Below are 10,707 nucleotides of genomic sequence, written 5' to 3'. Positions count from 1 at the left end.
AAGAAAAGAAAGTATTAAAATGAAATGTTACAAACCTGATGGTATTTATATTCATACAAATTGATCTGGACTGGACTAGCGTGACCTGATCCAGGGTAAACCTATAGGCTGCATCTGGTCCTGAACCATAAACTTGATCCAGTTCGGAACCACAGACTTGATCCAGTCCGGAATAATCGACTTGATCCAGTGTGGAACCAGACATATGATCCGGTCTTGATCTGTTGACCTGATCAAATCCGGATTAAAATCGGCGTTACATGACTGATCAGGATTTGATCCAGTTACCATATCAGATCCTGATCTATCATCAGGGCTGACCTGATCAAATCCTGATCTGGACCTGATCGAAATTTCCACTCGGGATATTCTTCACTAGAGAGTCTAATTCATTTTTCACTGCATTTTCCCATTCATGGCTATCTCCGCGGAATTTAATTTCTTCAAATATTTTCGGGATTTGATTGGACATCGATTGCGCTGATAAAACGCAATCTTCTGGCATATTTACTTCATCGTATGTAATCGGCGGTAAATCTTTAATTCTATCACTTATCCTAGGGTTCGCTTGAGAAGAGGAGGTTTCTACATCGGATGTTAGAGGACACACGTCTATACAGTCGTTTTATTTTTACCTCATCCCACAGCTCAACTTGGCTGTCAACCACTTGTGGTGTCTCACCACTTTTAATTTCATGAGGATCTTCCTCCATTGAATGGGTTTTTCTCTCATTATCCCCCAAAGACGGTCTCGATTTCACAAAATCGACTTCATCCACTATGACGTCCCTGACAACAGCAAATTTTGCGCTCTCTCCCACACTTTATATCGATTCGGTTCATATCCAACTAAAATAGCCTTCCATTATTTCTCATCGAATTTCCCTTTTGGAATTTTATCATGGACATAAACAGTTGAACCGAAGATCTTCAAATACTTTAATTGCGACATATTATCATCGAAATAAATAAACACTTGGAGAATTTTCAAGACTGAGAATTATTATAAAAATTATAAGACTCTAGACAGTTAAGAAGTACTTTACTGAACGAAGACTTACAACGAACTAACTAAACATTACTCGTAAGGCCCACATTGAACTCCTCTCCAGAGGGCAATATAATTTCTCCTTCCACTCTCAACCCTGGGATTTTTCTCTTTCTTGACTCTCTCTGGTGGCCAGATGTATTTTGGGAAAAACCCGCAATGAGAAACTCCCTTCGGGACTTCCCTTTTTTTCATAACACATAAAGGAAAGGTCCCCCAGCAACAAAGAAATAAATATTTCCTAAATCCGGAAATATAAAAACTCGAAAAGAGTGAATTTTGAACTCGGGGAAAACCCCCGAAATCCAACAAAGACGTATTATTTTTACTTCATATGGTATTTTTTTTTAATTTTATTTTGCCATAAATTTAATTGTTGGTTGGCTTCCAAATGGACGGGGAAATTTCTTCATATTTTTCATCGAACGCGTGGGTGATTTCAATAGGGCACACTGTAACGAATAGTTTGAAACAAAAAAAAAATGAAATTAGTCGAGTCGTTTTTTTGAATATTTGAGAAAATTGTTTCTTTTGAAGTGAATATTCCCAAGAATATTATAAAGAAATTGTCTTACATTAATTATTAAGTTTATTGGTACATATGTCAGAACTGTCAAAGATAAAAGTGATTAACAAAAAAAACCAGTGATATTCAATTCTTTCTAAACAAAAACAATTCGACATATTGAACTTCTTCTTTTCAACACTTCCCCTCAAGTTGTAAAGTATTATACTTTACTTCTTGCTTTCTCCAATACCAAGAAGTTCGAGATATTTGTGATGCTTTGGTCGAGGTAACCCTTTTGTCAAAACGTCGGCAGCCATTTTATTTGTTGGGATGTAACTGATTTTGAAGTTATCTTCATCCTCTAAAATCTCTCTGACGAAATGCCTCACATCGATATGTTTTGTGCGATTATGAAAAACTGCAGTTCTCGCCAATTTCAGTGCTCCATGATTATCACTCAATACGATGATATGGTTCAAGTGATTGAAGCAGAGTTCTTGCAAAAATCTTTTCAGGTAAAGGGCTTCTTTTGCTGCTTCTGTGAGTGCCATGTTCTCTGCCTTTGTTGACAACAAAGCCACTGTGCATTGTTTTCTTGATTCTCATGATATAGGTGATCAACCCAATAAGAAAACGTATCCGGTGTACGATCTCCGGTCATCAAGGCAATTCGCCCAGTCTGCATCGACGTAGCCTTTCAATGGCTCTCTCTTCTTCCTGAATGAAAGTCCAATCTCCTCTGCCCCTTTGCCCAATGTGTAGAATCATAATAAGAATTATACTGGCTCAAATAACTCACTGCCGGTGCGATATCTGGCCTACCCTGGCGGACCACTCGATAGAGTGGATCGAGTTGTGCACTGAGTCGATAGGTGTTCGAGATTGAGTCGATGGTAATGTGGATTCACATGTGTGTCCAAATTTATCAATGGGATCCCAAAACCTAGACGTGAAGTCATGTCGATGTGAACGTGGTGCCGAGGTGGTGAGCGAGGTGTCGTGACGCGATTGGCTAGGAGGTGGCAATCGTGGATCATAAATTTCAAGTTCCGAAACTCTAGCCAAAATAAGGTATCATCCGCCCTTATCATCTCTTGATATCGTCATTCGCCGATGATAAATTATTACTCTTAGACTATTCAGGTGTTTTTGAAACTCCTCAATGTTGTTGTGATTCTTTGAGATAGTCAGGATGTCGTCTACATAAATGGCCACCAGGAATATATCTCCCGCTCGTCCCGAATACAATACGCATTTGTATATGCATCCAAAATTTGGATTGATGTAATTCGAATTTTTTAAATTCTTCTCTTAATCGGAGAAACCATTGGCGTCCAGCTTGTTTGAGGCCATAAAGTGCTTTCTTCATCAAGCAAACTTTAGTTCCACCCTCAAAGTCTTTCAGAAGTTGTTCAGCCTTTTTTCTGATTTCACTCGTTCTTGGCTCATTTTTAATGGTTCTTTCCAATGTTTCTCCCGTGTATTCTGGCACTTCCGTGGAAATTTCCTCCTCCAAAATTTCATTTAAATACGCGGTTGTCACATCGTATTGTCTGATTGTCATTCCAGGTTGAGCTGCAAGTGATGTGATGATTCGTATACTGCTGTAGCGTGCCACTGGTGTAAAGTTTCTCCGAAGTATATTCCGGGGCGCTGGGAAATCCTCTGGCCACGACCCTGGCTTTTCTGCTTTCCAGAGTACCATCGGCGTTGTATTTATTCCTTAGGATGACGCGACTACTGATGACTGGCTGATTCGGTCGATCGACAAAAATCCAGGTGTCATTTTCCACGATTGATTTCAGTTCCAGAGTCATAGTCTGGAACCATTCTTCAGAATCAGGTCCTCTCATAGCTTTTCGTATAGGAATGTCTGCTAGTCCACCAAATTCATCACCTTCATCAACTGTCTCAATATTTTGAGCCATATGATACTGTAGTTTAGGTCTTCCCCTCAAACCAGTTCTGATTTTAGTTAGTCTTCCTCTACCTCTTGTCAATTGAGCTGCTTCTACAGGTTCCTCGTGATCTGCATTATTTTTAAACTGTTGTCCACGTTCTTCCTGTATATCGTCAGCTGCTGGTTGATGCTCTACATTTTGTTGATCATCATTGTTGTTCCAGCTCCTCTTCATTAACTCTTTCATGTCGAGTTTGAGATTGTCGTTTGCTGATTGGAAAATCAATCTTATTAATTTGGTCTTCTAGATTCCTAAGTTCATCATCCTCTTTCGATGAAATTTTTCTTCTCTCCAAAAATTTCACGTCTCGAGCAACGTCGATTTTTTCTTTCTTCCGGTGTCCAAATTCTGTAGGCTTTTGATACATCAGAATATCCAAGGAAAATGCCTTTCTTCGCTCGAGGTTCTAATTTTCCCTCCGCTGGATTGTAATGAATCTTTCTCGCAGATGTTTAATTAAAAATATTGATTAAAAGATGTTGCTTCATCTATTCAGGGTCGAATGATGAGACTCACACGATTCATTATCAGTATATTCTTATTCCGTAAAATCTGATTTTCCAGTTTTTTTAAAATTCGAGGTTTCTAACTGTTTATCTGAATTTCGAGGTTTTCCTTTTATCGAGGTTTTAACTGTGTATCTGAATTTCGAGGTTTTTCTTTTATCGAGGTTTTAACTGTTTATCTGCATTTTCGAGGTTTTAACTGTTCTCCGGTATCCAAAAGATTCCATTCCTACGACAGGTAAATTTCTACTACTGACTAAGTCAATTAGCAACTCGAATGAAGTACTCAAATTACGAGAATGAACTATAGCAAATGCTGCTCACTATCGCGTTCAAAAAGTTTCGCCACGGACAGCCAGGGCTGTCCGAAGTGCACTGTTCCAGTACACTGAAATCGCGCTCTTGACTGCGCCTCGAGCGCTTCCTTCATAACTGTGGTTTGAGATTTCCCTTGCGGGGAATAACAAATAAATTCGTTATTCCCATTATTTTCGATATATTTATTCAATTTATCTGTTTATTTATTCGCTTATCATTTTTATTATTTCTGTTCCTTACAGGGTCTCGATCCAAAACGTAAACCTCCCTACCGAACTCTTGAAAATGACTCACATCTGGGATTTCTCTCATCCATTCTTCGTATGGAGTTCTTCCATCTAGAGCTTTTGAAGGACATCTATTTCTTGTATAACAAGCAGTCATCAACGCCTCTCCCTAGAACTTCATTGGTAGTCCAGCCTGAATGAAGAGACATCGTGTCATTTCTACCAATGTCCGATTTATTGGCTCTGCGACTCCGTTCAATTGGGGTGTGTGTGTTACAATCAATCGGCGTCCAATTCCATTATTCCTCAAGGATTCACTGAAATTCTTACCGGTCTACTCCTTTCCATTATCTGACTGCAAAAGTTTCATTTTTTTCCCTGTCTGATTTTCAATAAAAGTTTTGACTTTTTTGAATGCATCTAAAACTTCATTTTTCTCTTTCAAAAGTTTAACAATGCACCATCTCGAATAATTGTCAACAAAAGTGGCAAAGTAACGCTTTCACCCAATCGATTCAGTCCGTGCTAGTCCCCACAAATCTGGCTGAATCATTTCCAATAACTCCGTTGATTTCTCTGAGTTCTTTGGAAATGGAGATTGTGATTTTCCCTTGGAGATAACTTTCACACCCAATTTTCTCTTGAAAGTTTTGTTCTAAGTTTATTCCTGGAATGCTTTTCTTTTGGTTGCTCTCTCGAAGATCCTTCACATTCAAGTGACCCATCTTGCAATGACAAATTTCTGTTTCGGTGAATTACAGTGTTTCATTATTTTGTTCGACAGCGTTGCATTGCTGTGATCTCTCATGCAAAAAATACAGATCATTTACTCTCCTTCCTGTGAGCACCACTTGCTTTGTTGTCCTATCAATCACAACAGCTGATTTTCGTCAAAATTGACCTCCAATTCCTTATCAGTCAGTTTAGCTGCGAAAAAAAGATTCAGTCTGAAGTCTGGAACGCATGAAACATCCTGGATTGTGACATTCTTCAGTTCTCCACTCCCTGCCAATGTAAATTCCACTCTTCCTCTCCCGGTGATGTCTGTTGAATCATGGCTAACAAGGTAGAACTTTCCTCTTCGTGTATCTGTAATTTTCTTCAATATTTTCTCATTTTTGCATGCATGAGTTGTGGTCCCGCTATGAATACACCATTTTCCCTTTTTCTACAACCATTGCATTGAATCCTTCATGAATCTGTGTTTTATCGAATAATGTATTCAAGCTTATCTATTCAGTATTATTTGCCTCTGCCTTTTTGGAAATATTTTCAGTGCAATTTCTGGTTTTGTGTCCTTCTTTATTACACCTGTGGCAAATTAATTTCTTGGTTTTTGGTTGTTGAGAATTTTTATTTCTATTTGAGCATTTCTGAACCAATATAGGTCAATTTGCATACATATTTCTTATTCAGTAGCTAGTGTATATACATGTAAGTTGTTCATGACATAGTCTTAAGTCTGAATTATAACAGTCGTTGGTCGGCTTCATATTTTTGAGGAACTTTTGTGGAAGAATTCATTAATTATTACCAAAAGGCTTTCATCCAGTCTAATTAGAAACTCCCGTGTTTGGTATGGCGGAAATATTCTCTTATTGATGAGTTTTTGATACATGATTTGTCTAGAATTGTTATACAGCGGGCATTGCCATAGAACATGATCTATGGTTTCTTCTTCATAAAAACATCTGCAGCTTGATTATGCAGCCATACCCATTCGTTCGAGTGATTGGGCTAGACCATAGTGATCAGCTCTGAGTGTATTAACACTTGAGACTATTTCCCTCGACAGTTTTTTACCCTTAAACTAGGGTTTACTTTTTTTTACATAGTAATATTTGAAATAATTTTTTCCTTTGTTCTCACATATTTCGGTTGCCATTTTAAAGGTGTTACTCAGTGACTCTGCCTTATAATCTTCACGGAAATGCTGAATGGAATGGGTATAGCAGCATCATTGAAACATCTTGTGGCATCTCTTGCCAGACGATCAGCCTCCTCGTTACCAGCCACTCCAGAGTGAGAAGGAACCCATGCGAACTTTAAGTTGCCATCATTGCTTTCGACTATTTCTCAATATTTGTCTTTCATATTTAGGATCCATTTATTTGTTTAGATGCTCATACTCGGCGATGAGATTGATTGAGGGGCGTTTAGTGAGTCGCTGTAAACGTAGAAGCTGTTTTCCGGATGTGCATGAGCAAAATTAACGGCCTCGCTGAGTGCGAGACATTCAGCTGTGCATATCGAGGCTTTAGAATTAAGAAAAAAAGATTTTTCTACATTGAGTTAAGGGCAGAAAAATGCGGAGCTTACGGAGCTGCCATGAATCGTTTTGCTGCCATTGGTGAATATTCCTATTGCTCTAGCAGAGTTGTCCTTAATTAGTGGATTCGGATCTCTATTCGTAGCTACACGGAAAAAATATTGTTGTAAAAATTGGTATGTTGACATACTAGTGGAGGACCATACTGTAAAAATGATGTAATATGGTATTTTTCCTTCTCATAATTATCATTTTAATTTTTTATTTTTGGAACCAAACATACCAATTTGTAGAAAGAAAAAAAGCATAAAATGTACGGACCACTAAGTGGTTAAAATTTACTCCGATTTCAGTGTGCCTCAGTTGAAAATTGGTATGTTCAAAACTAAATATTACGAAAATAGCACGAGGAAAATCAATAAGGATTATAAAATTGAGCATCAGAAAATAATGAGTCACCGCATTCACGAGCACGAGCATCTTTTTGTTCTGAAAACTGTCGTATTTCAGTTCGTGTTCTGATCGGCTTAAGACGTTGACGTTTTTAGTGTGGTGTTGTGAAGCTGAGGAGATTACAATTTGTAGGTGAGTACTATCTTTCAATAATATTTTATTCAATTTTTCTAGTGCGAGGCTATTCACAGTACTCCGGAATTTAGTTATGATTTTTTGGCTTCTCTAACCATTATATATCGATATCGACAAAAAAAAATTACTTGAATCAAGTATACAATAATTGGTAAATGTCTGGACTAACAACCTCACCATATAGAAATATCATCAAAATTGAAGTATCTATTTTTTTCATGTCCACATGATGAGTATCCTGTATTTTATACATTAATTTTCGTTTCGAATGAAATTCCAGAATTCCAGTCGTAATGAGTGGATTCCCAACTTTAAATCCCGAGGTAGAATCTTAATAATAATAATTTAAGAATTTTTATAATTTCATTGTTTCTCTCAATGATTCTGACAAATAAACGAATAAACATTTTTGTTTATTATTTTAGCTTGCCGAGAATCCTCTTATATATGTCGAGTTTGAGGATGTATTTCCAAAAATTTTTCCAATCTCCGATTTAAGCTCGGATGTTCAGAATATCCCTAATACTGACAATGCCATACAGCCAAATATTGATGGCACTGTACAAGCATTTTCAAGTCCACTTGAGGGGACCGATATCAATACTCTCAAAGCAGGGGCTCCCTCCATCACCATCTGGGTATTGCTATCTTTGTTCAAACAAACACATTCTTTATCAAAATAATTCTTTTGATTTTTATATGAGCTCGATCATTTTGAATAGCCATTGGAGTGTCCCTCTGTGTCCCCCGCTACCTCATCGTCTAAGGAGTTACCTCATTCACATAATCCTGGCAATCCAACACATATTCCTGCGTGTAATCTATCCGCACCTTCACCTATGCCTGTGAATGTCAATGTCAATCAGTTACCGCCGGCAACTGTTTCTCAACAATTAACTCGTTCTAGTCTACAACCGAATGTACTAATCCAAAGACAATTAGGAAATGATCAGAGAAATTCACAATCAGGGGTATGAAATTCCCAGTAGATGCAATTAACTTTTCATGAGAGGACAGTGGAGTAAAGTTGATGGTTTCTACCTCAAAAAAAAAATTTTTTTAGAGGCAGGTTGGCCTTTTGCATTCACCCTTATTACATGGGGAACAGAGAGATTTTAGCAACCATTAATAAAATATCAGATGTCAAATACAATTCGCTCAGTTATAAACAGTGATTTTTCATTCATAAATGTTAATTTTACCCATATCCTTTTCTCTTCTACGCATATTAATTTCAATTTATGAAAGGTTATGTTCAACTCAATGGAATCTAATCCTCTGTATAATATTGCAGCGATTACGAACTCTTTTAGAAAAAGATATGGCAGGAAAGGCTGTTGTAGAAAAATACGACAAAGAAAATTTATTGAACAATAAGTTACGTTCTCGACTTACACGTATAGTTATCAAATTTGAAGCTGATAAGTTCATTAAATTATTGGAACTGGGACAGACAACAGAATTCATGTAATGATATAGTTGCATTGGCTATCTTTCGATTTTATCGATGTTATGATTTTATTTCCCATAAACTTTACAATTTGTCTCTGAAAATTTTGTCTAGAATTACCACGGAGCGATTCAAGTACTTAGCCAATGAGATAGTTTATACATTTCCACGTGAAACCGCTGCTACTTATTTCCAGCCATTTGAATCGGTAGGAGGCGAATCAATAAATGCAACTGGTAAACTTTGGCGTAATTATTGTTATGTAAAAGGAGTACTACGTGATGATGGCGTATTGAAACCTCCAAAAGACCGAGCTACGAGCTCCACTTTATTTGTTGTCTCTGGTAAGTAGTAAAAATTAGATTATTATTTTATAAATTGCGTAATTAATTTTCTTCTGATTTCACAGATTCTCTTCAAGAAAAGTTGCATGAACTAATTACACTCCTGGATCCTTGGCATAAAGTCCTACAGTTGTGGAATGACACCCATGATGCTAGGTTAAATGAGTACATGAACGAGAAACTTTCAGTGAAAGATTATTTGCAAAAATATGCTTGCTTGCGAGTTGAGGCTGCTAGAACTTTGGTAAGAGATGATTTTTTAAAACTGATTTTTTTTACAAACGTATCATGAAAACAAATATCCATTCAACTAAAGTATTTTTTTAAACCGAACTGATCAGTGTTTTGATTGGAATATTGTTTTTTGGAACGCTGGACAACTTTAGTTCGATGCTGATTTTAACAAACTTTATCCCAAGGCTGGTCTAAGGCTAAGAGATAATTGGGATAAAACAGTACCACATTTACGTCACAGACTGTCTACTTGTAAAAAATTGAATGCTGAGGAGAAAATATTATTGGACAGTTTGGATACCATCGAGAACAGTAAATAATAAGGACTTATTAATTATTCCATACATTAATTTATGAGAATGCATCCTCGTAGAGAATATTTCTTTCGATTGCAGATACTGGAAATGCGATTTTGTTGTCTTTGTTACATCATTTAATTCCGAGTTGTCGACCAGGGCGTAAAAGGAAGGCTGATACTGGTGAAAATACACTTCCACGACGTTTGACGAATCAAGAAAGAAAAGAGAGTTTTTTTGTGCATTTGTTCGTTAGTATTTATATTTCTTCCACGGAAGAAGTGTTCAAATTCATATAAAAAATTTTCATATTTATAGGATGTGCTGGAGTTAGAAGAAGTTCTACAAAAAGGACGAGAACGTACAGAGAAATATTCTCTTCAGCATCAACCAATACCCATCGTTGTTGGGCCGCTAACACAGTGTACAGCTACGTATGTCATCCTGGAAAATGAGATCTACGAAACGTGTAATGTTTTAAGAGCATTCGATTTAACTTTCAAAATTTGCTTTGCTCTTAATTGTGAGTATCCACCGAATGCTCGTCCACTGTGGATATTTTTACAACGAGCCTATTACAATATCCAACTGCCAAAGGACAAACCATCGACTGAATTAACATCACTCATTGGCGAGGTTAAAGCTGTTATCAACGAGCAGAGTTAAATAACCGTGAGGATCATAAACCATTGTTATAGACGCGACCTTAGTTATTACAATGTTTCATTGTTATTTTTGTCATCATCTGATTGGTAAAAATTCATCCTTAAGAAGCGGCGACAGTAGCTACGCGGGCGGTGTGTGACTCCGGCGATCACCCAAGCTAAGCAACGCTCAGTTGGGTTAGTACTTGGATGGGTGCCCGCTTAGTCACACCCATCGGCGTGTAGACTGCCGCCGTCAGGCACGGGTGCGGAGAGCTGGTGTGTTCACCGAGTCAGTGTGACTGATGAACACA

General features: G+C 37.5%; 1 protein-coding gene across 1 annotated transcript; it reads left to right on the top strand.

The window, feature by feature from the left end:
• Positions 1 to 7,473: 7,473 nt before the first annotated feature.
• Positions 7,474 to 10,591, top strand: LOC105272685 (uncharacterized). The gene is made up of 9 exons (XM_011314900.1): positions 7,474 to 7,748; positions 7,851 to 8,063; positions 8,148 to 8,396; positions 8,720 to 8,892; positions 8,990 to 9,219; positions 9,285 to 9,463; positions 9,606 to 9,765; positions 9,849 to 10,000; positions 10,068 to 10,591. Exons 1-9 carry the CDS (start codon positions 7,719 to 7,721, stop codon positions 10,413 to 10,415), a joined length of 1,734 nt encoding a protein of 577 aa, XP_011313202.1. The 5' UTR covers positions 7,474 to 7,718; the 3' UTR covers positions 10,416 to 10,591.
• Positions 10,592 to 10,707: the final 116 nt, after the last annotated feature.

Source organism: Fopius arisanus, unplaced genomic scaffold (assembly GCF_000806365.1).
Source record: "Fopius arisanus strain USDA-PBARC FA_bdor unplaced genomic scaffold, ASM80636v1 scaffold00234, whole genome shotgun sequence".
Classification (NCBI taxonomy): domain Eukaryota; kingdom Metazoa; phylum Arthropoda; class Insecta; order Hymenoptera; family Braconidae; genus Fopius; species Fopius arisanus.
The sequence above is the reverse complement of the archived record's forward strand: the minus strand, read 5'-3'. Positions and strand labels throughout refer to the sequence as shown.